Here is a 24,467-nt window from a genome sequence, read left to right as displayed (position 1 = left end):
GATAATTCCTGGAATCATGTTGCTGGATAAAAGCCCTGATAGACGGTCCAATAAAACAGCTGAAAGAAACAACTTGGAGGTTTTTCTTCTTTGCTTTACTGTGTCTGTGAACTTTGAAGATAAATGAAAATGCTTCAGAATTACACAAATTGTAGTTTCACCTTAAAATACAGTAATAGACCAACAAAAAAATGACGCAAGTGAAAATATTTAACATAATCATAGAGAAGACTATGGACTTCAGGCTGGCAAGTGTCCGAGTCTCTTGAAGCCTCCATGGCGTGCCGCGCGATCAGTATTGAGACTCCATGTTTTATTGATTTACAGATGGAAAATAGGAAATCAATAAAAAGTTAGTTGTAAGCAATTAACAAAAATTAATGGGGATAAAACCCTGAAGTATGCCACTCTGTGGCTGAAAACTTTAAAACTCCATATTGCGATTTGAGGTTCATTTTTTTCATAAATAAATCTTTTGTGCCTTCTCAGATCATTTATACTTACATGAATCCCAGGTATATTCAGAATCTACTTACTGATTCAGTTAATTTCAGTAAAGTCATGATAGACCAGTTCACAACGATTCATAAAATACTCTAAATATTTCTCAGAATAATGTGATTCTTTGGAGAAACTGAAAACGGCTACATGAGCTGTTTGTTGTCATACGCTGACTTTGTGTTGCAGTTTTACTTGAGGTCCTTTGAAAGCTGTTTTGCATCCATGATTCTCTATTCAGTCTATATTTCAACAGTAGCTGCCAATTCCAGCAAGCAGATATTGTATTGACAACAAAATTGTAGTTGTTTGAAGAAGCAAAGAACTTTGTGAGTCAGTATTCAGTTTGTACAAACCTTTCAAAACCTGTGTAAAATCTTTACTTTTAATGTTGGTGTGATTTTAAACCAATGCTTGCATTAAAAGGTTTCCATTCACTTCCTCCTGAAAGGGTAGTTCTGGTCAATAAAGTGAATATGAATTTTCTTATTTCATCTTGTGGCTGCTCATCTATTTATATTTTGTCTTGGCAAAGTGTTACTTACCACACCCACAATGAAAATGATAAGTGAACACTTCCAGCGTAAAATCAATGATGGTCACTGATGAGATATAAGTGCAGAGGGTGTTGGCCTCTCTGGCAGATCACAGATCAGAGAAGAGGAAGCTGCACTCTCAGATCAGGGCCATGGTTCTCCCATTCATCTGTTTTCTGCTCTTTCTTTCAGGTAAGACGAGATGATTTTTGTCTGAGAGGACTCGTATGCTTCTTAACAAAGGCAGCCATATTGTACTTCATTATGAAGGCAGACTGGTTTTTTATCAATGCTATTTGCTTCAACCACTAAGGCTTCACCTGTCTCACAGTTAATGATGAGTTTTAGGATCAAGTTTTGAAGCTTATCTCCAGATGTAAAAAAAAAATAAAAATTAGACTTTCGTAGGGCTCAAATATTTAAAATAACTTTATTTGTGTTTGAATGGGACTATTTGTTTCAAGTCAAATAGTACAAAGCTTAAATGCTGGATTAGGTGCTATAAAAAGAGGGATTTAAGGAATGCAGTCCAGCTCAGGGAAGGATTTTTGGACAGCCTGTTTGAGTTGAGGTGTGGATCCTCCAACTGACCCCAATTCAACCGGATGCTCTCCGACCGTTGTCATTTTTAACACTTTGGGTGATTTGTAACTTATTTTCCAGTATGTTAAAACCACATTACTATTATAATTTTGTTTTTTCTACAATTATTTAATTTAGAAGTTTCCCAAAATCTTGTTTGAACTGCAGAGATTTATTTATTTATTTGAAAAGTAAAAGCTTAAGAAAGATGAACTTAAGTGGGATTTATTGGGCTTTTCAGAGGTAGACCAACACAAGGTTGTGCACTTGTGATGCAAAAGAAAAACATATATGTTAAATTGTAACAAATTCTTCTAAAATTACATTTCTAAAGTGTGGTCTTAATTGGCATTCAGTCTCAATATTGTGATTCTCCTAAAATAAAATTAAGTGTCAATACTTTTTTTCTTTTTTGAAATCATCTTATTAGTAAATAAAGTTCACCTTAACGGTATTAGGAAATAGCATTATAGATATGAGAGCCCACCCAAGAGGTGACAAAGATAAAGTCAGGGGTTGTTGCTGGGTTGGTTTTGCAAACCTACCAAAACATGTCTGTCAACATAAGCTGACTGTTAGAGATAAGACTTTAAAATTGGTGTTTATTACTTTAGCAAGCTATTATTGGCAATCCCATTATTGCATCAAAATTTTGATGCATGACTATGCATTTATAAAAATGCACCAAATCAAATTCTCTTCTGTCAGGTGGATTAATGTCCAGTTTAGAGATACAAGATGATCTTAACAGCCAGTCGACATCCAATCAGAGCTCTACAGAAAGCCCAGGTAAGAAATGTCTGTCTAATGATTTTAGAGGTCATCGCTGAAGGGTCATCAACATATAGCAACTCTTTCTACTGCACCACGGTTTGGCGCCATATTATTTCTTTATATGAATTAAGTTTTGGTTAATTTGTCATATTGTCCAGTCAGCATAAAAGGGGCTTTTACCCTCTCACTTATTATTTTAATATCAGTTTAATACATTCCAGCATCACTTAATTATGAAAAGTTTAATCTGAAATGTATAACATACAAATACAAAAAATTGTATTATTTTTTTAAAATAAAACAGATTGGAATACCACAAGCTATCAGCAATCGGATTATAAAAACCAGACATCCAGCGAGAGATCTGATGAAAGTGGTAAGCAAAAAAAATTACGTGATCACTGAACTGTAAAACCGAATTAGATATTACCAGGTAACCTTGTTGTTTTCAAAGTATTTTTTCCCTTACTAACAAAAGCACATAGACCAGTCTTCATGGCAGAAAAATGTGGTGTTGGTGGCTCAAATTTTCGTAAGCTGCAATAAACTAACATGAACAATCCCCTTATTGTGAAGAATAAACAGATTGGTTACATCTGTTAATTATTTATCTGAAAAATGACCAAAGACATTGTAAAAGCTTCAAGTTTGAGGTGACGTTTTCCCCCACAGTGACACAATATTAGTGAAATACTGACTTTTCCCCTCAGATTTTAAGTAGAAAAGGTTAAATCTCAAAATTTGTATGCTTTGTATTTGATTTGACTGTCACTATAATGTGAAATAGTGTTACTATTTGTATTTAAAGTTATTGTCCACCTTTACCTTATTTGAATTTTCTATTTCATATTATACTGCTCTTCATCAGATTAAAACAACTGTTTAGCATTATTTCCAACTGAGCTATCGACAGTTGAAGTGACCTCATTTAGACTTTTATTCAAAGTCTTGATTTAGCAACAGATTTTAATCAAGCATTTGTAATAATTTAAGCTGTACAATACATGCACTGACAGCAAGAACAATTTGCTTTGACAAAAGACAAAATTCTGTGTTCTGCGTTCCAGGAAATTATTAGCATAATAACATATCATTAGTGTAATATGATAAACTCTTGCCTTTGCTATGTATTTAGTGGAGAACAAGAATGTGCTTTCTGTTTTTGCAGAAAAAATCTGCAGTGACTGGGATGTTCTAGAGCACTTAAACCTGACCAAGAATAAGGAAATGTTTACCATGATCAGGCCTGTTATAGATCATAAATCACCAGTTTACGTTGCATTTCAAATGGAAATCTATGCCATTCTAGATGTGGTAAGTTTCTGTTTTTGTTTCATTTATCAGTTTTATTTTACTGGAGTTCATTTTTGTTTGCTAGGTTTAAAATAGAAAGAATAAATAATAAGAATTGTTTACTGTGGCTTTCAGGTCATTCTGTCACCAGTTGTTTCATGTGCAGGTTTTCCCCAAGTGTATTATAAGACTGGTGGGCTGCCAGGCTTTACTTGCCTCTCTGTCAGGCTTATTTTTGTTTTTACTTAAAAAAAATCTAAAGATGTTACTGCTTTTTTTTTCTTCTTGTTTTTTTATATAAGCCGACAGCAAACATTTTTGTTGCCCTGAGCATTTCACTGGCAGAGCAGAATTATTAATGAAGGATGGGTTCACGGTTGATGCATTGGACATGGGCAAGAAGCCGGGAGCGTGTACCAATCACACCGCTGGCGGCGCTGCACGTTTACCGCCTTGCGCGCTGTCGCAGCTTGATCTCACGTGCGCCTCCTTTCACTCAAACAGGACAGAGGCTCAACTTTATCTGCATTTATATCAATCTCCTGTGAGGACTCGCATATCTTTGGGTAATTTTTCACCAAGATATGACTCCATTTTTAAAGCCACTGCGTTTGCTCTGCTTGCAAAGCTCAGAGTGAACCTCAAATATAGGTGACCGTTTAGAGGTGGTGTTAAGCCTTTTGTGAGAATGATATATCTTAGTGAACAAAGAATTATATCTGGTGTGTGCATTTACACACACTGCCCAGCGGTGACTCGGTCTGCGCTGATAAAGCTTTTACTGTGCACACTTCCTAATGACCAGGAACTTTGTTAATTTTCTGTCAGTGTTCTGATTTTTAGCTTTAATTTCTTACCTTCCCCACCCCAAAGTTATTTTTGACTGGTATTATTGTGACTGATATATGGCCCAGCCACATTCTCCATAGTGTTAAATGATTTTAAGAAACCTTTGTAAGATCTTGTGTTGTTGAATTGATAACCAGCTTCATATGCCAAATAATGACTTTAGTGTACACAGATTTAAGAATGTAACCAGGCCTTGTATAGAAGTTCAGGCCTAAAATGTAATTTTTTACATGTAAACTATTCTAGATGTTGAACAACTAGAAATATTTCAATACATCTTGTTTCTTTTTCCAGAGAGAGTCTGACCAGTCCTTCATATCATACATTTCCTTTATTACTGTGAGTATTCTCTGAAAAGTGTCACATTTGTCAGATGAATAAAATAGCTGATGCTTGACTACAAATCAGACTACTGACTCAGTTTTGTCTTTCCCTACTTAGGTATGGCATAATGAATTTATTCACTGGAACAAAAGTAACTATTGTGGAATTTCCGAAGTGGTAGTTCCACGTGAATCTTTGTGGATGCCCGACTTCGTCATTCAAGAAATGTAAATCTGCTCAGTTTTGTTATGCTTATAACTTTGTAAACTGAGGCATAACAAATTGTGACAAAAATTTTTTTCTTAACTGACATAAAACAAACATAAGATAAATAGATAAATAAGTAAAATCTCAGGTTTGAAAGAATCAAAACTTCACATTTCAAATGATTGTTTCTTTTCCATGATACATTTCAGCGACCACATAATGTATCATCATTTTTAAAATTACATTCAGTTATTTGGTAACACTTTATTTGAAGGGGTGTGCGACTGACATGCCACTGTCACAAACATAACACCTATCATGAACATGAAGGACTCTTCATGGATATTTCTATTGTCATTGTCATTCTGTAAATAACGACTGTTAATCCACAGTTGATATTGTTTAAAATGTCTTTGTCATGATAACTTGTCATTAACCAAGAAAGAATAGCTTTCTAATAACATGACATTAAAATGGTTTTGTTGCGACAACCTGACATTGATCAAGAAATCATAATCCATCATAAATATGTTAACAGGTATTAATGATCAAACTTTGAAAAGTTTTGTAACTTTATATGTTAACATTAAATCACATCTTTACAACTAGTCAAATGTGTCACATTTTACTTGAGGTGAGGAATAATTGCTGGGGATCTGGGTTTTGGGCTCGGTGGTGGGTTCTTTCCCTTCCCATCCACCAGAGGAAGACAGGGACCTGCTGCGTGATCAGACGCACCTGCAAACTATCAACCTCATCTGCCAGAGTAAAAGAGGAGCCAGTTGCCAGCCCTCTGGTGCCTCAGTGTTGACCTACTATGGTACTTCAAGCCACCAGCGATCTGTACTCCTGTGTCTCCTCGAGTTGTTGATAACCAGAAACTTACCTGTAGTGGTTTCTTTCCAAGGTTCTCCTCTCGGCTTCCTGGATCGACTCGGTTTGCCGCTCTGGTTCCTGCTCGTGTCTTCAAGTCTCTCTGTAAAGATCTCTGTTTCAATCCACATGACTGGTAACGTTCCGCTCCTGTTTCCACGTTGGCACCACAAAAACCTGTCCGCCCTCCAACGGTTCCATCACTCAGCAGTTCCTAACAGATCCGTCCAAAAAAACCTATCGACTCCCTCCCTCGGGATTCCCTCATACAGAGACTCAAGCATAGGATCCTACTCACCTTTTCCCCCCGGTGGACCACCTTCTTCTACATCAGTAAGAACTCATTTAAAGATTATCTTAACCCTCTCTGGTATTGTTCAAGTTACTCATCATCTCCTCTCAGTTTCAGTGTTCCTGTGTACTCCTGTGTCCATATCCCTGGACAAAACGCACATTATTCATTGTTGTAAAAAGTTAAAGTTTATTGACCATTTGCCTCCTGAGAGCGTCATGCATGTGGGCCAAAAGCACATCCAAAACATGTACTTTTGACAAAAATATTAATGACACAATTATAATGGTTTCATGATGGTTACAGTTAAAACTAACAACAAATGACAGGGTAATGCACAGATACATAACTTTTTTCATTTTGATAATACTTGTTATGACATATTTATGAGCGACGATTATTCTTGGTTAATGTCAAGTTATAACAAAGATATTTTAAACAATGTCAACTTTATATTAAAAGTGCCATTATTTATCGAATGATACTTAATGACAACAGTCATAAATATTCATGAAGTTTCCTTCATGTTCACACAGGTGTTATGTCTATGACAGTGGCATGTCAGTCTTAAAAAAACCACGCTTCAAATAAAGTGTTACCAATTATTTTGATTTCCATTTAAAAAAGTTGTTCAGCTTCAGTGTTATGCAAACCTAATCTACATAATTATGTAAGAAGGTCAAGTTATGGTATAGTATGAAAGAGATGTTTGACTGAAGTGTAATGTTGCCGCTAAGTCTTTATTCTCTTACAGGACAGAAAAGGATAAAGCCGTACCGAATCCTTTTCTCAGAGTTAATTCGTTTGGCAGAGTATTACACTCTGATGATAAATTAGTGATCAGCACCTGCAAGATGAAAATTGTTCACTTCCCCTTTGATATTCAGAGCTGCAATATGACTTTGAGGTCTCTCTCATACAAAAGTAAGCCTTATTCAACCATTTTTAACAATATATATATTGATTTTGTTGCAGATATAGAAACATAGAAAACATTATTGAAATAAACATTGAACACTTCTCACCCACAATCAACACTCAGAGTATAAAATAAAAAAATAAAATAAAATTCAGCTAAAAAAAAAAAAAGAAAAAATAAGTAAAAGAATGGAAAAAAGTACAAATTGCATAAGCATAGAGTCGAGAGTTTCACAGGCACTACATATATCCTGAACAGCCATTTATAGTGTAAAAGTTTTAATGCTGTATTAATAGCCTGCATTTGTGCTTTTAATCCTGTTTAAACAGGACTAAAGTCACATGCTTTAAACATGTTTCGACAATGTCTAGAAATTAGCTGCATCCTTTTAAAATCAATCTATTGTAAGTCACTTTCGATTACTGAGAAATTCTTGCATGGCTTTTTACTGGATTGATACTTAACCCATTATCAACTCTGCATGTTAATCTGTAATAACTAGATTTTCAAATGGTGCTGTTGAAATTGCATAATGTATTCTCAAAATTATTACTGAATCAATCTGGGGTTTTTTCTGTCTCAGGTGAAGAAATATCGATTAGCACAATTGAAGACAGTGAAATTATCACAGCGTGGTCTCGTGATTTAATCTGGACGCAGTACGAGTGGGAGTTTCTCAATCTCTCAGTCACAAAGAAAACTGTCAAACATTTTATCAGCCAAACTCACTTTGTTTACACTGTAAGTATTCTGAAGACAGGTCACAGAAGGCAAAGGTTTTGTTTTACTTTCTCTGTGCTGAGCCAAGCTACGCTGCCAACCTAATTGAAGATATTTGAATCAGACAAGCTGAAGAACTCAGTTTATGTCTCCCTGTACTGACAGAGATCAGATTTGTCTGAAATGCTATTTTCAGTTGCTGATGCAAATTCTTCTATTCTTTCTGTTGCTAGACTCAAATAATGTCCTTAATAGATGACATTACCATAGATTCTGAGAACAGGCATAAGAAAATGTAAAGTTGTGCACTTTCCTAACTTAATGTGTGCATTCTCCATCAATATTAGATAATCAGTGTAAACTGATTTGCCTTTAGTAAAATGTAAATTTACTTAATACCACTTTTTGAATAAAAATATATTCTGTCTTTGTGTAAGAATCTTTGCTATTCTGCTTTTACCTACTCACCTTATAGCTAAGTGTGATGGCTTTTCATAAAAATCATAAAGAAAAGGGGATTTTAACCATGTAACACACCTTTTCACAGGTAACCATGAAGAGAAAGTCAGCACTTTATGTCGTCAACTTTCTGCTGCCCATCCTCTTCTTCTTGTGTCTGGACTTTGCCTCCCTCCTGATGCCGACCGGTGGTGGAGATAAGATTAGCTTCAAGATCACGGTGCTACTTGCTGTTACAGTGATGCAGCTGATTCTCATTGAAATTATACCTGTTACTACAAGCAAGATTCCGCTTATAGGTAAAAATCTCAGCTGTCTTGTCTCCAGGTAACATGCAAAGGTATTGCCACCCCTCCAACTTTTTGGCAGAAAACATTTTAGTGTTTTATGTGATTAACCAACAAAGTGGAGAAATCTCACCTATCGGTTAGAATTTTTTACCAGGTGTGGACTTTGACTAGTTCATTTCATTACACAAATGTGCTTTGATCTCATTCATTCCATTGAAGCTCTGACTGAATGTTTAATTTTATTATTCTGCTGGAAGGTGAATCTCTACTCTAGTCTTAGTCTAGGTTTTTCCTGTATTTAGCTTTCTATCATGTCTGACCAGCTTTTCCTTCCTTGCTAAAGAAAGCATTGTGCAGCATGGCATTGACCAACATGTGCAAGTTTAGCTTCCAGCCACAAAGAGCATCCTGCTAGCAGGCCAAACAGTTAAATTTTGTTCTCATATGAACAGAGCATCTTCTTCCAAATCTTGGATGCATCCAATGCCATCAATGATTTATGATAAACTTTAAATGAGAAGACTTGTTTTTTTTGTTGTTGTTGTTTAAGGGACATTGCTAATAAAATAGGGGCAACAAAATAGTTCATAAGAAAATATAAACATCTTAAAGGGATATTAATATTTTTTGACAATCACTTTGCATGCTTATTTTCCCATGAGTTTGCTCATTTGATCAAAGTTACTCATCAGAAGACCCTCTGTGATGTAACCAAGCATAACCACTGGGGACATTTCATTCTGAATCATAATTTGTGAAAACATTCATGGACAGGTCTATTATTGTGTTGCTCTTGGTAATTAAAAATGTTTCCTGCATTTGCCACTGAATTGATCACATGACTTAACGTTCTCACCATAATGTGCTCTCTGTTCCTCCAAGTGATTTATTGCATTGGGATTTTTGCTCTGATGCTGCTTGGCCTCTTGGAGACCATTTTCTTGAATTATCTGATGACAAAAGACTCTTCATCCCTGGAAAGCAAGAAAGAGAGTGACAAGCTTCGTAAGAACCAAGATGTTTATAAAGATGCAAACAATTTTCACTGCTGTCTAAGAGATTAAATTAAATTCAGCTCAATCTGACTGTAGTTTCTCACAATTTGTGTTAAACATTACTTAATTGACATACACAGATCCATGAAGCTGTTGTGTTCACCCTCAACTATCTTCCACTTTCTTCCAGAAATAATAAAAGCTTCCTCCACTGCCTCCACCTCTGAAGAGATGACCAATATGACCAATCAAACTGCATCTATGTGCAAAGGGGTTAGTGTAATCTTTCCAGGGGTTGATTTAATTTATATACTGTGTTCAAGTTCTCACAACTGAATGGCTGCTTTAGCAGAAATAAGAAGCAGAAGTTATTTGTTTAAAAAAAAAACAGATAATCAGATACTCTCTTGTGATAAGCAATGTGATGACCCATTACCTGGTTTATAACTTCTGAATGATTCTTGCAGGGCAGCAGCAGCCAACTGACTGAGTTATTTCTGGCCATGGAGAAATTCTCAGATGAGCTTGGAGAGATGAAAAAAACTTTTCTTGACAAAGAGTCTGAAGAAAAGAAGGATGGTTACTGGACCAGAGTCGCCAAGAAAATAGACAAGATTTTTTCCATTCTCTATGTCTTGGCAGCCATTTTGTTTTTAGCTGTCGTCTTCTCAGTGTGGCTCTCAAAATCAGACTCATCGGAATGATCTAGGGCTGTTGTAAACGAATATTTTAGTAGTTGAGTAATCTATTGATTATTCTTACGACTAATCGGATGAAAAAAATAAAATAAAATATTGGTAAATCTTCCATAACGGGGCAGACGAGCGAACGAACGTAAGATGGGGGTGGAGGGGAGGAAATAGACCAGGGGACTGACGGTAGACCAGGGGATAAACGTAAGAACGGGTGGGGGGGGAAGCAATATGGGATATTTACGGCACCTTCATTCGTCACACTCAAGCTCATCTACCAGCCATGTGTCGCCACGATGATTTCCGCCACTCGTTTGTTGAAACCGGGGTGATATGAAATTTATTGTGCGGTTTGTCCGTAAAGCTACACTTGCACTGTAACCATCAACTACTCAGCCGCCCGCCGTGTTAAGTCTGTCTGCTCACCTGTATAAATACTCCTCAGCGCTCTTCCCGTCGTTCGCTCTGAACCAACAGCTCCCGGAGCAGAAAGTACTCCAGGCATCGTGCCAGTCATTTTAAGGATGCTTGTTGGTCCCACAAAAACGATGAAAACCCGGGCATTTATCACCAATCAATAAAATCCCCACGGGCCGAACTTGAAGATTGGACGTTATGCCGCCAACACTTAGCTTTTGCCAACAACTCAGAAGCGGAAGTGAGAGCTCTGCACACCGCAAATAATGTTCCGGTCGGAACACGGTGCGCTAAATAATAAAGTATGAGTTAATGAACCTTCGAGGCAGGTAAATTTTCCTCGAGGAATTTTAATAATCGAGGTACTCTAATTACTCGAGGAATCGTTTCAGCCCTAGAATGATCCAGATATTAATCTTACTGAGATCTGAGAAAGCAACATATCTCGACATGTAGCAGTGAGTTGACTTTAACAAGTCAAGTATGGCATCAGATGTAGACATTATAAGAAAAATACATCTTAAAGTTGTTATTGATGAATTATTTAATCAATTAGTGCTTGAGTACATTTCATATTGGTTCCAGGCTATATGTGTTGTATGTGGCATTTCTGATTTGCAAACTTCTTGCAGCTGATTCCATCTAATAAGCGCAAAAAAGTGTGTCAGTCTAAATTGACTCAAATTAACATGTATGTTAGACTGTCAGATGTTAAGAACTATGATAATGGGTTTTTCTTCAAGCTGTGTATCTTCATAAAGACGCAGAGAATTAGCTAAAAAGTGACATAAGTATGTATTTTTAACATTTCTTACTAAACTACTGTCCCAATAATGGAGCCCTGTAGGCATTACTAAACATACTATTGTTCCTGCATTGTTCCTGCTAAGAGGTCATACATGTACATCGACAGATACCCAGATATACTTGGATTATCTATATGAATTATACATAAATTTTATATCAGTATAAGTGCTATACTTTAAAGGTGTGACATATGTGGAAACACTCTAAATTAAACTAATAATAAATTGCACATATTGTGTGTTGTCTTTCTTTCTTTAAACATATTTATATTGACAATTATATATATATATATATATATATATATATATATATATAGTGGCAAGGATCACTTCCAGGATTTTAAAAGACACATTTCCATTAAGTGACACATAGAAGCTCTTTATGATTCTTGTCCACTTTTTAAATTAGATTAGTGATGTTCTAAGATCAAGTCTTCTGATACAGATGAATAATAAACTGTATTTTTGTAGCATTGAAAGAAAAAAATATGTCTGTGTTTTTCTTGTCCACAGGTGGAGTCGTTGCCAAGACGACGGGAAAAAGGCAGCCACAAAGTACAAGTTAAGACATCTGTTTTTTGGAAAATTGTTTCTACATTGTTGTCGTAAATTAACTCAGATTCAGTACATTTAGCTAAATTTTTACCAGAGCAATCTTTGCTATTCCACTGGTTTGGTGGGAGGGAAAAAAGACTTACATTAACATATTTGCATCTCAGGCCAAAACATATTACTAAATGTGAAAATCAATAACACAAAATACTTTAAAACAATACTTTTACTGATTCCAACTATTTTTGATATTTCAGATATTTCAACTGAGGAATGTACAGATTATGACATTCTGAAACACCTTAACCTGAGCAAAGATAATGCTATGTACAGCATGGGCCTGCCTATCAAAAAACAAAACCGCCCTCTTCAGGTGGTTCTCACAGTAGATCCCTGGGCCATTCTGGATGTTGTAAGTCGTTATGTTTTTTCTACTATATTCAAGTAATCAAGAGAGAGATTGTTACAAGTGAAACGTATCTAACACAGTTTCTTGAAAGAAAAAAAAAACATTTAAATTATGTATTTCTTATGATAGATAGCGCTGAAGTACAACCTGTTGGTTATTTTATGTAGCTGCTTTGTAAAATATTAAACACATTGCATAGTTTTTATTTTATTTGATCAAACCATGACAGCCTTAGCTCATGCAACATTAGTGTTGACATCAAAGCCAATCTTGATTATAATCCAGGAAGCTTTGCTACCCTGTGGTTATTCCTCCACATTTGGTTTGACTTCACAAGCTAAACTGGAGAGATCTGAATTACAAAATGCATTGAAAGAAAGATGCAGTGCATTGATTTCTGAGCTGGAAATCAAACCAAAAGCAGATAAAAAAAAACTGCTGTATAAATAATAAATGTCTTCCATTCATAGAGGTACTTTCTGGATAACTCTCGCAATCAAAATAATCCTGCTTGCTTATGGACATCCTCCACTCTTTGTGAAATCTGACCCTCTTCGGCTCAGATTTCAAGCTTCCATCACAAACATCTTGTTCTCGTTTTTGAACGCAGCTCCTGACAATCAAACTTCCTCCCTTCATGATTTAAATCTGTTCCCCTCACGTCTGTTTTTTTTTCTCAGCTTGCACATTGTTTTTTCTTTTTCATGAAATGAAGCATGGTACTCTGCCTGGTAACATTTCCAGCCAACATAATGAGAGAGTGTTACTGTGATACTGTGATTCGCCAGCCTTTTATTTCCCCTCTCTCACTAAGATCACCCCAGACAACAATTGAATTTAATTCTGAAAATTGTTGACGGACATCAGTTACACACACTGCACTCATGAGAGAATTTTTTTTTCACTTAACAAAATAGGAAAATAGGTTTTCAGTATTTTTGCAGAAAAAGCTAAAGTATTTGTTGTTTTAGTTTTCCATACCTGCCACTAGAAGGCGCTGTGGGTAACAGAACAGGGTCGTAGAATGGACTGAATTTGTCTGCAAATCCCACTAGAAATGTTATGTATCTACACCCCAGTGTGAATTTGTTTTAGTGCTGATGGTTCATTAATATTCAGAAATCAGATGCATCCTCAGAGATTAAGTAATGTGTTGCCTTCATCCTAGCACTGTCTTGACTCTGTTGAAATAACTGAATACTCATTTATTTAGCCTGATTTTTTGCAAGATTTAAGCTATATCTTACATTTATGTTGCTTTATCTTCATGTCTTTATGCCCGTTTTTACATTGAATTGTTTTTTGACATGTGAAAAACACTACACCAATACAATTTAGCCACTTTGCTACTTTTTACATTTCATAGCAGTTAATTTTGATCACATTTTCCTTGAGTGTTGTACAGTAAGCTGTCAGCAATTTCTTCCCTCATTCTGTTTCAATTTTGTTTGACCAGAAAGAAGTTGACCAGACTTTTGTGACTCATCTTGGCGTTAAAATGGTAGGACGTACCTAAAAGATATGTTTTAGAATATGAAGTTATGTCTGCTAACCTAATCTTGCCTTTTCTCTTTTTCCTCTGTAGGAATGGACCAACGACTACATTAGGTGGTCTCCAGACGACTTTTGTGGAATCGACAAAGTCATAGTTCCAAGTGAACTTTTGTGGAAGCCATACATAGTGATTAAAGAGATGTAAGTTTGTCCACTCAGTATATAAATGATTTATATTTATTATTTAACAGTCAAGGACCTTTGAGGTGGGGGACATTGAGTCTGAGTGGACCATGTTCCGTACCTCCATTGCCGAGGCGGCCTATCGGAGCTGCGGCCGCAAGGTTGTTGGTGCCTGTCGCGGCGGCAACCCTCGAACCCGTTGGTGGACACCTTTGGTGAGGGATGCTGTCAAGCTGAAGAAGGAGTCCTACCGGGCCTTTTTGGCCTGTGGGACTCCAGAAGCAGCTGATGGGTACCAGCGGGCGAAACGGCATGCGGCTCGGGTTGTCGCTGAGGCAAAAACTCGGGCGTGGGAGGAGTTTGGAGAGGCCATGGAGACAGACTTCCGTACGGCTTCGAGGCGATTCTGGTCCACCATCCGGCGTCTCAGGAGGGGGAAGCGGTGCAGCACCAACACTGTTTATAGTGGGGATGGTGCGCTGCTGACCTCAACTCGGGACGTTGTGGGCCGGTGGGCGGAATACTTCGAAGACCTCCTCAATCCCACCAACATGCCTTCTGTTGAGGAAGCTGAGCCTGGGGACTCTGGGTTGGGCCCTCCAATCTCTGGGGACGAGGTCGCCGAGGTGGTCAAAAAGCTCCTCGGTGGCAGGGCCCCGGTGGTGGATGAGATCCGCCCGGAGTTCCTTAAGGCTCTGGATGTTGCACCGTTTTGGTGGCCTTAGGATCACATCTCTGTTTTTTGTGGATGATGTGGTCCTGTTGGCTTCATCGGAACGTGATCTGCAGCTCTCACGGGAGCGGTTTGCGGCCGAGTGTGAAGCGGCCGGGATGAGGCTCAGTGCCTCCAAATCCGAGGCCATGGTCTTGAGCCGGAAAAGGGTAGAGTGCCTTCTCCGGGTCAGGGGGGTCGTCCTGCCTCAAGTGGAGGAGTTTAAGTATCTGGAGATCTTGTTCACGAATGAGGGAAGAAGGGAGCGGGAGATTGACAGGCGGATTGGGGCAGCGTCTGCTGTGAAGCGGGCGCTGTACCGGTCCGTCGTGGTGAAGAGAGAGCTGAGCCAAAAAGCGAAGCTCTCGATTTACCGGTCGATCTACGTTCCCACCCTCATCTATGGTCATGAGCTTTGGGTCATGACCGAAAGAACGAGATCACGGGTACAAGCGGCCGAAATGGGTTTCCTCCGCAGGGTGGCTGGGCTCTCCCTTAGAGATAGGGTGAGAACCTCGGTCATCCGGGAGGGACTCAGAGTAGAGCCGCTGCTCCTCCACGTCGAGAGGAGCCAGTTGAGGTGGCTCGAGCATCTGGTAAGGATGCCTCCTGGACGCCTCCCTGGTGAGGTGTTCCGGGCACGTCCCACCCGGAGGAGGCCTCGGGGAAGACCCAGGACACGCTGGAGGGATTATGTCTCTCGGCTGGCCTGGGAACGCCTTGGGATTCCCCCAGAGGAGCTGGAAGAAGTGGCTGGGGAGAGGGAAGTCTGGGCCTCCCTTCTGAAGCTGCTGCCCCTGCGACCCGACCCCGGATAAGCGGAAGAAAATGGATGGATGGATGGATGGATGGATGGATGGATGGATGGATGGATGGATGGATGGATGGATGGATGGATGGATGGATGGATGGATGGATGGATGGATGGATGGATGGATGGATGGATGGATGGATGGATGGATGGATGGATGGATGGATGGACCTTTGAGACAGAGCATTGCATGTGATGACTGAAGTACATTTTTCCTACAGGGCAGAAAAGGAAAAGTCTCTTTCAAGTCCCCATCTCAAGATTAATTTCAATGGCACCATAGAGTTTAGCAGCGATCAAGTGGTGATGACCAATTGCAGGATGCAAGTGAACAAATTTCCTTTTGATACGCAAACCTGCAACATCACATTCCTATCAAACATGTATGATTGTAAGTAGTTTTTTTGGCAACTTTACACCATGTTTTATTGTAAACATGCCACAAGCGTTTCATTTTTTCATCCTGCTGAGAAACCTTGCACTTGATTTTTCTTTTCACCTCAGCAAAAGATTTATACCTGAAAAGCCGCTATGGCCATATACAATACACAAAGAGGATCCGGAAAATAATAACTCAATACGAGTGGTTGTTCTGCAACATGACAGTCCATAACTGGAATTCAATTGGACATTTATATTTTCCTGTGAGTATTTTTTTTTTTAGTTAATAGGAAATTGTTTATAATGCAAGAATTTGTTCCTATTTTAATTCTTACCTTTTCATTTTACAGATCACTGTGAAAAGGCGTTCTGTAATCTATATTGTCAACTTCTTGTTGCCTATTCTCTACCTCACGTGTCTGGACTTGAGGTCATTCCTCATGTCAGACACTGGTGGTGAAAAAGTTGGCTTTAAAATCACTGTACTGCTGGCCGTCACAGTCATGCAGCTTATTCTCAACGATATTTTGCCCTCTTCTTCCGACAGCATTCCTCTTATAAGTAATGAAGCTCAAAATTAAACATTCATGACCTTATAGTTCTAGAATGCCGTGGATAATTGTGTTAAATAACTAATACTGTTTAACCCCTTCAGTGAAGTACTGTTTTGGGATATTTACGATGATGATGCTCAGCCTCATGGAGACAATTTTTGTGATGTATCTGATTGAGAAGGATTCTGCATCAGAAGACGACGAAATAGCCCACGACCCAAGTCTGGAGGGTATAAAACAGAAAGTCATTGGCAGATTATACAAACTGAATATTCATGCAGATTTATTCAATTTTAGTGTAATAAACTCTACTGTTTTTACATCTGTTACATCTTCACAGCAATGAAGAAATACGGTGCATCTTTGAATGATAAATCAGATTTTAAAAGGGGATCTGCAGCCAAAGAGGTTAGAAGTCTATTTAAAGTCCTAGTTTACAGCTAGGAGTATAATCAGTTTCAACTTATTACAGTACCTTGTAAAAGTGTTCATAACCCTTGATCTTTTTTTTAAACATTTTGTCATGTTGCAATCACAAACACCAGCATCATTTCTTGGGATTTTATGTGACTAACTGAAAAGTAAAAGAAAAAGTAAAGAATGTTTGTGAGGCAAAACAGCTGCAAGTCTGTTTTGGTTTCAACTCTTACGACTCATGTAATGATGGAAATTTTTGACTATTCATCTGGGCAAAATCATTTACGGTAAGCTAAGTAAATTATATGAAAAATGTGTCGATATATCAATTTGATGTTTTCCCACATATTCGGCACTAAAAATAGATCTGAATCTTTTTAACACATGAAAATGTTTTTGATCTAATCATTCAGTAAATAACACATAAATGAAGTCCATTTTCTAATTTGATCGATTTGGTAAAGTCGGGTCCATTCAAAACATTTCTGAATAACCTCTACTACTTCTGCAGGACACCAGCATCCGACACACGGAGGGCCCACTGACACTGGAGATGTTTTCAGATGAACTGAAGGAGATGAAGAAAATGATTACTCTTCTCAACACCGATAAGCAGGAAGAAAAGAGAGGCTACTGGACCAAACTGGCTGAGAGAATCAACAAGATTTTTGCAATATGCTATGTCACATCCATCATTGTATTTTTAGCCATAATATTTTCAATGTGGACAGCAGCTGAAGATGTAATTTGCTTAAGTTAACAAACACTTCCAGGTTAGATAAACATGTAGAGATTGCTTTGCTTCTTTGTTATTACCAAATGACACACATTTCACAAACTGAAGGTTTATAAATATAAAAACAAGTTCAAACAGTGCAACTTATTAAACAATCAGATTGTCTATATTTAGCAGCATGTCAAGCCATTGTAGTTATTAAATGTTGATGGACATAACATAAAAATGAAAGTCATACAGTGTGATAAGAGACATAGAACCACATGTGTGTGATGGGAAAATGAGGATGGAGTAAAGATGAATCATGTTAGTAGGTTAATACCAACAGCAATCAGTGTGCGCTACACTGTACTGTTAAAACAATTAGCATGTAGTACCATAAATGACAATAAATAATAAATTGTAAAAAAAAAAAAAAAAAGCTTGGACTTTTCTGTAAAATAATCAGTTAATTTCAACCATATTTATTATCTTTCAAGTATGAACCATTTACTTAAGGAAAGTTGTAAAATTGCCAAATGAAAATCAAATTTCCCTCCACATTTCAATTTTCTCTAATTAAAAAAACAAAAACTTTTTGGAATCTTAACTGCGCCAGATATTGGTGTAAGCATTTCATGTTTATACTGATAAATAAACAAATAAACCCATCATATCATAGAAATTGATTAGGGATGAGGTTTGCCCACCCCTTGCCTAAAAGATTTGGCCGTATAATATTTCTGCAATGATCTCATTTGCACACTTGCTGTTCAACCATCATAGTGCCTGGACTTCATAGAAATGTTGCTGAGGGACTTCATTCTTCACTTCCTCCTCATAGGTATTATTATTATTATTATTATTATTATTATTATTATTATTATTATTATTATTATTATTATTATTATTATTATTATTATTATTATTATTATTAAAAACTTAGAATAATATATCAGGATTGTGTTACTACAGAATATGTTTTCTAGACTACTGTGCGGTCATTTTTATTTGCAATATTTCTCTACTAGCAGAAGCAGCCTCCATCCCCTATTAAATTATATTTATTTTATAAACCTAAAGTTTTTTTTTGTTTTTTTTTGTGGTGGTGGTTTTTACAAAGAAATTCTGAAACAGTTGAACCTGTGTAATATTATCTTGCAAAGCTAAAAATAGTTTAAACAATAATTACTCATAAAGACAGGTTCCTTTATACTTAACAAATAGATTATTTTATTTTATTTTTGACCATTGCTGTATTGTAATTACTTATGGTAACTACATCAGAACTGGAGGTTCTTGTCAGACTCTGGGGAATGTAAAAAGCATTGTTATGGTTAACCATAAGTGCACATTTATGTTCAAACATTGGACATTTAATCGATAAAATGTGAGTTCTCTCTGTACTGATCAGGAGAGACTCATAAATTATGAATTAATTTCAAAATCACAAGTAAATAACACAGATAAAGCTGTAATTTATAGAAGAAATGTTTGTATTTTTGTGCCATTGTGCCTGGATCTATCTTGTCTCTTTGTGTTTGAAGTCGTAGAAGTGGGTTCCTTTGAAAGAGTGTGTAGTTATCTGGAGGTTTTAAACTACCTGAACCTGAACAGAGGCAATGATCTGTATTCCTTGACCCGACCTGTGAAAGACTTCAGAAAAGTCACAGAGGTCCATCTGGAAGTATTGCTGTATGCTATCCTGGATGTGGTAAGTTGGGAAATTGCCAAATTTCATATATCTGAGTGATAAATATGTGCAAAGCTAAGTTTTCTTTTCCTTCAACTTTCACTAGAATAACCCAATACTGTCAATTCTGACAATATACCTTTATTGTTGTGTCTACCATTTGCCAGGATTAATATTTTGAAGTGCTGAAATCTATTGAAGAATTCAAAATAGTAAATGTCTGCACAAACAGTCACAAGAAGGAAATAGCTAAAAATAAATTGTTGCAATATAACTGCAGAAGCATTTTCAAACTCTTTTCTAACTACATGTATCAGCTACATATGCTATTATATGATAACTTTTGTGCAAACTAAATAAACAAGTTAATACTTCAGCTGTTACATCTTTCCTTGTGTTCTTCTTTTACACTAGCAAAGGACAAACATTTTGTTACTGTGCCACCTTTTAGTGAAAATACAGTACATATGTTTTTAATTCACCTAATTTGAAAACATAATGGTCACTTTAATTTTTTTTTTTTCTGGTCTTCACCAATATGCTTGTTTGCAGAGAGAGATTGACCAGACATTTGTACCATATGTTTGGATAATTATGGTGAGTATTATCTTTTATTCATATTTCTCTGAGCAACAAATTATAATTAAGGTAATTATGCAATTTGTAGAATGTAGGACATTTTAAATGAATGTCAGATTTCTCCAGTGGAGACTCAAGTTAAGGTCAACGCAAAGCCTGCTTTTGGAGGTTCTTCGACCCAATTTTGGACCTCAAGCTTTATAAAATGTTTATATTTCCAAATTTTGTGTAATATTCAAATTTGTGATCACATTCTTTACTTTTCTCCATAGCAATGGCAGAATGACTTCATTTCATGGGATCCCAGTAAATTCTGTAACATCACAAAAGTTACTATTCCCACAGATATTCTGTGGAAGCCAGATCTCACCATTGAAGAAATGTAAGTGTATGGATATGCATGCACTTGCTCTGTTTAAACAAAACTAATATACCAAACAGCTAAATGATGACTTTTGGACTGTATGCCAAACACTGACACTGTTAACAAAAAATATATACCAAGAGTACAAGAAAACGAGTGGCGAAGGAGAAAATAATGACACAATACTCATGCAGCCCTTTAAAGAGTCCTCAAAGTGGCTCAGCAAGGCAAAGTGGAGAATCCCCAGGGGTCAGACTGGTGAGATAATTGAGCCTTTCTAAGTGACTGGTGGCTGAATCATCTCATTCCAGTCATTACAATCTCATACAGGATATCAGATGAAGAATAAATCACATGAGCCAAAGATTTGTTGTATTTTGTTGTCAACAGAAAATAAGTCTATAAAGATAACTTTCATGGCACCTTTTAAGGCACTTTGCACTACCGTGTGTTGTTTGGAGAGTCAACATGAAGAATCAGCTACTCAGGAATGGGAAGGAAAAAAACAAACAGAAACTCACAGGAGTCACATGATTATGTGAGTTTCTGATCACAAAACTCACAGGAAAAGGGGCTGATATACAAAGACAAGCAGGGAGTTTAAAATATATGTAACTAATAATTGTGAAAGATATCTAGCTTACAGTGAGTTACATCTGCAGCAGAGAGCAAGTACTGGACTACGGAAAGCTTAAAAGGTCACAATTTTGTCAACTTAGAATGATGATCTCACTGTTTCTCTTCATATATGTTTCAAAATACTTGACTACAATCAGCAGAGGAAGTAATTTAAGAACATTGGGTACAAAGCTTTCCAAACAAAATGAGAAGGAAAGGACAAGAAAGCATGAGTACAAAATATGGGTGTGAACTGGTAAATATCCCCATAGGTTGACATTTGTACATTACCAAAAGAAAAGAGCACAGTGGTGGAAAAATAAGAGATGAAAGTTACACTATCCACAGTCTGGTGCTGGCTGACAAAGTGTTGCTTTGTCCTGAATGCATGTGTCATAAATGAAACTTTTCTGTTTTGCAGGACAGAAAAGGATAAAGCCCCTCCAAGTCCTCACCTCACCATCAACAGCAGTGGTACAGTTTTAGTCCAGAATGATCAGGTGATGGTCAGCACATGCATGATGCAGGTTTTTAAATTCCCATTTGACGTTCAGAGCTGCACTCTCTCAATTAAATCAGTTGTTCACTCCGGTAAGTCGGTTTTAAGCTGTTCTTCTATTTTTCAATCATGTTTTTAATTTTCTGTGATGACTAGTGCTTTAGTGCTGATTGTGTGAGTCTTTACAACACATAGTTTGAACCAGATTTTTATCTTATACTACTCTTTTAGCTCATTGAGGATTACCAGCAATTTTAAATCACTAACTTCCAGATGAGATAATCAGACAGATTATGTCCATCTGCTCGCATTGATGCTGTTAAGGTTGCTGTTAAAGTATCGCTGCATGCTGTGTCCATTTCCCTGGGTTAAAACATTGTTTTCTCTTCCATTCCAGTTGAGGAAATTAAACTGTTGTATTCCATGAACTCCTCGGTGACTACTAATTGGTCACGTGAGTTGATGAGGACGCAGTATGAGTGGCTGTTTGTTAAAATGACAGTTACCAATAAAACGGTTAAACCATTTGGATCCCAGCAAGACACAATTATTTACACTGTAAGTAACTGGTGACTTCATATGTTTACAGTCAGTCTGTGTCTTTTCTCCAAATAATGGATATTGTTAATCCTAACATATTTGCATCAGGGAGTGCTATAGAATGAATTAGTGTGAATTGGTGACGTGTTAAACTTACAGTAGATCTAGAAACCAGAACAATGACATGCCCAAACATCTGTTTTTTACAGATCTATATGAAAAGGAGATCTATACTCTACATTGTCAACTTCCTGCTGCCTGTCCTCTTCTTCTTGTGCCTGGATTTGTCCTCCTTCCTGATCTCAGACAGAGGCGGTGAGAAGATCAGCTTCAAGGTCACGGTGCTGCTGGCTGTCACCGTGATGCAGCTCATTCTCAATGACATTCTGCCGTCATCGTCAGACAAGATCCCGCTGATTGGTAAGTGGATCAAGTCCTGCTCTAGTCTACAGAATGCAGCTGCTTTTAGGTTAATTGATTTTGAGATTTTAATAATGTAAAACAAAGTTCTGGGAAGATGCAATGAAGTTTTAAAGATAAAATTGAAAAGTTTCTTGCCTTTTTTCCTTCCAGAATGGATTCAACATACAATTTCAATCAGTTAAAAACAAAAAATATTCATACAACTGTAACAGGACTTTTGTAAAAATACGTAAATTGTTTTTGGAAGACGTTAACGAGGCTAATATTAAGGTTTTGGAATGGTCTTCCCAGATCCCCAATCTCAACACAACTGAACATTTGTTGACTATCTTTCAAAGTCATGTGGAAAATGGGAATGAAACATAAGGATCATTGTTTTTATTAGTTTACTACTGTGATAAACTTGTTTCCCACTTTATGTTTAAAGTTTTGAATAACTTGTTTCAGCAGCATTGTCAAATATTTTAAGTGGTGATTTCTTCATTGTCACCATCTTTGTAATAACGTCTCGCCAGCGGTCTACTGCATTGGGATTTTTGCGCTGATGTTCCTCAGCCTCCTGGAGACGATTTTGATGATGTATCTGATGGACATTGAGTCTGAATCCCAGGAAAATGAGATGAACAAACGACACAGTTTGGAAGACGGTTGTGCTGACAGTGAAGATAGAAATGCCAACTACCGAAGCTGTGAGAAAGGTAAGAAGAGTAGTTTATGTGCTCTGGACTTTTAACTAGTAAGCTCTTAAGAAAATGTCAGGTAAAACACAAACTTAACACTAATACAAAATTTAGTTGAACAAGACTAAAAATTCTATTTAAAAACACTTTCTGATATTTTCTGTACATGTTCAGTACAATCTGGATCCAATTGAGACGATTCATTTCGATCTGGAAACTGTGCTGAATTTGGTCAAGACGTAAAAGAGAACTTCAAGCTTCAGTATTTTACACTTGTTAAAAACTTATAGTAAAAATAATGTTATGTTTATATATTTAATGTTAATAGAAAAACACAACACAAATGAAGGACTAAACTACCAGTCTGTGAGAGAAAGAAAGTCCTTATCTTTTTCCTTCCAAATATTCTAAAATCAGCACACCTGAAGGCACAATGTGCTTCATCTGTTTCCTCTAGAAGAGAAGAACTGGTCTGGGTGTCCATGTATCTGTGGTGTGTCTGCAGACAAGATGCCAAATGACCTGGGGCAGGTTGGTATTAGACCCCCACTGGAAAGACTGCTTGAGCAAAAGTGTTTTGATTTCAGCGTCAACTCACACTCATTCCTTATAGTTTGCTGTGTCAGAAAACAAAAGAGCTCATAAAGTGGCCTGCTGTCTAATTATAATTTTTAGAATCTCAGTTTTTAACCGGGTCATCATCTTTCCAGGGTTGCAGCAGCCGACTGACGGAGCAGCTGCAGGAGTTTGTCAACTTCTCAGATGGACTGAAGGAGTTGACAAGGATGCTGTCTCTGCTTGCGAACAACACCAAGGAAGAAGGGAAGCCTGGCTTTTGGACCAGAAAGATTAACATCATCAACCGAGCTTACTTTATACTCTATGTAACAGCTTCCAGCTTGTTCTTGGGTCTCATGTTTTCCATCTGGACTGCTGCCGATGAATAAGGTTTTTGTTTCAGGCTAAGAAACATTTTAGTTTATGCTAATTAAAAGGTAAACTTGTTTTGATATAGGCATTTAAATGCCCAGTAGGCATCAGTCGTACCGTTACGTTTCCTCAGTCAGTAATGATTTGGACCCATGACATCGTCTGCTGTTAAAGCAACCAGGTTTCTTTGACACTTCAGCAGCATTATGGGCTGAATGAGGCCGAGATTTACGATTATCTGAGAAAACTGATTTTGGGGTTTTTATTGAAAGTAAGCCAATGTCAACAAAATGAACAGAAAGAAATATACAGTGTATACATATATAAATGTATCTTGTGTGTTATGATTACATGAGTTTCACTTCATAAGCTTAATAAAATGCACTG

At 37.1% G+C, this 24,467-nt stretch overlaps 4 protein-coding genes across 4 annotated transcripts; all 4 read left to right on the top strand.

The window, feature by feature from the left end:
• The first annotated feature begins 1,112 nt into the window (after positions 1-1,112).
• Positions 1,113-7,280, top strand: LOC103481496 (5-hydroxytryptamine receptor 3A-like). Its single transcript, XM_008436976.2, has 7 exons — positions 1,113-1,226; positions 2,325-2,405; positions 2,695-2,766; positions 3,559-3,704; positions 4,827-4,871; positions 4,974-5,083; positions 6,983-7,280. The coding sequence occupies exons 1-7, from the start codon at positions 1,187-1,189 to the stop codon at positions 7,215-7,217; spliced, it is 729 nt and encodes a 242-aa protein (XP_008435198.2). The 5' UTR covers positions 1,113-1,186; the 3' UTR covers positions 7,218-7,280.
• Positions 7,281-7,318: 38 nt separating this feature from the next.
• On the top strand, positions 7,319-11,756 carry LOC145549070 (5-hydroxytryptamine receptor 3A-like). Its single transcript, XM_081600401.1, has 5 exons — positions 7,319-7,888; positions 8,415-8,625; positions 9,499-9,621; positions 9,802-9,884; positions 10,079-11,756. Exons 1-5 carry the CDS (start codon positions 7,658-7,660, stop codon positions 10,313-10,315), a joined length of 885 nt encoding a protein of 294 aa, XP_081456527.1. The 5' UTR covers positions 7,319-7,657; the 3' UTR covers positions 10,316-11,756.
• A 582-nt stretch (positions 11,757-12,338) lies between these two features.
• On the top strand, positions 12,339-17,799 carry LOC103481493 (5-hydroxytryptamine receptor 3A-like). The gene is made up of 9 exons (XM_008436970.3): positions 12,339-12,490; positions 13,944-13,988; positions 14,073-14,182; positions 15,909-16,078; positions 16,192-16,331; positions 16,419-16,629; positions 16,724-16,852; positions 16,963-17,030; positions 17,551-17,799. The coding sequence occupies exons 1-9, from the start codon at positions 12,404-12,406 to the stop codon at positions 17,797-17,799; spliced, it is 1,209 nt and encodes a 402-aa protein (XP_008435192.1). The 5' UTR covers positions 12,339-12,403.
• A 731-nt stretch (positions 17,800-18,530) lies between these two features.
• On the top strand, positions 18,531-24,328 carry LOC103481494 (5-hydroxytryptamine receptor 3A-like). The gene is made up of 10 exons (XM_081600400.1): positions 18,531-18,598; positions 19,302-19,468; positions 20,000-20,044; positions 20,299-20,408; positions 21,430-21,599; positions 21,905-22,065; positions 22,257-22,467; positions 22,986-23,168; positions 23,608-23,681; positions 23,861-24,328. Exons 1-10 carry the CDS (start codon positions 18,559-18,561, stop codon positions 24,095-24,097), a joined length of 1,398 nt encoding a protein of 465 aa, XP_081456526.1. The 5' UTR covers positions 18,531-18,558; the 3' UTR covers positions 24,098-24,328.
• The last annotated feature ends 139 nt before the right edge of the window (positions 24,329-24,467 follow it).

The sequence above is a fragment of the Poecilia reticulata genome, chromosome 19 (assembly GCF_904066995.2).
Source record: "Poecilia reticulata chromosome 19, P_reticulata-male-v2, whole genome shotgun sequence".
NCBI classification, from domain to species: domain Eukaryota; kingdom Metazoa; phylum Chordata; class Actinopteri; order Cyprinodontiformes; family Poeciliidae; genus Poecilia; species Poecilia reticulata.
This window is presented reverse-complemented; position numbering and strand designations above follow the sequence as displayed.

Coding starts and splice junctions, on each gene's coding strand:
- LOC103481496 (XM_008436976.2), top strand. CDS start 1,187: ATGGTTCTCCCATTCATCTGTTTTCTGCTCTTTCTTTCAG. Junction 2,406..2,694: donor GAGCTCTACAGAAAGCCCAG/GTAAGAAATGTC, acceptor AAAATAAAACAG/ATTGGAATACCACAAGCTAT. Junction 3,705..4,826: donor TCTATGCCATTCTAGATGTG/GTAAGTTTCTGT, acceptor TTCTTTTTCCAG/AGAGAGTCTGACCAGTCCTT.
- LOC145549070 (XM_081600401.1), top strand. CDS start 7,658: ATGGTGCTGTTGAAATTGCATAATGTATTCTCAAAATTATTACTGAAT. Junction 8,626..9,498: donor AAGCAAGATTCCGCTTATAG/GTAAAAATCTCA, acceptor TGTTCCTCCAAG/TGATTTATTGCATTGGGATT. Junction 9,622..9,801: donor GAAAGAGAGTGACAAGCTTC/GTAAGAACCAAG, acceptor ACTTTCTTCCAG/AAATAATAAAAGCTTCCTCC.
- LOC103481493 (XM_008436970.3), top strand. CDS start 12,404: ATGTACAGCATGGGCCTGCCTATCAAAAAACAAAACCGCCCTCTTCAG. Junction 13,989..14,072: donor CTCATCTTGGCGTTAAAATG/GTAGGACGTACC, acceptor TTTCCTCTGTAG/GAATGGACCAACGACTACAT. Junction 16,630..16,723: donor CGACAGCATTCCTCTTATAA/GTAATGAAGCTC, acceptor TAACCCCTTCAG/TGAAGTACTGTTTTGGGATA.
- LOC103481494 (XM_081600400.1), top strand. CDS start 18,559: ATGTTGCTGAGGGACTTCATTCTTCACTTCCTCCTCATAG. Junction 19,469..19,999: donor TGTATGCTATCCTGGATGTG/GTAAGTTGGGAA, acceptor GCTTGTTTGCAG/AGAGAGATTGACCAGACATT. Junction 22,468..22,985: donor AGACAAGATCCCGCTGATTG/GTAAGTGGATCA, acceptor ACGTCTCGCCAG/CGGTCTACTGCATTGGGATT.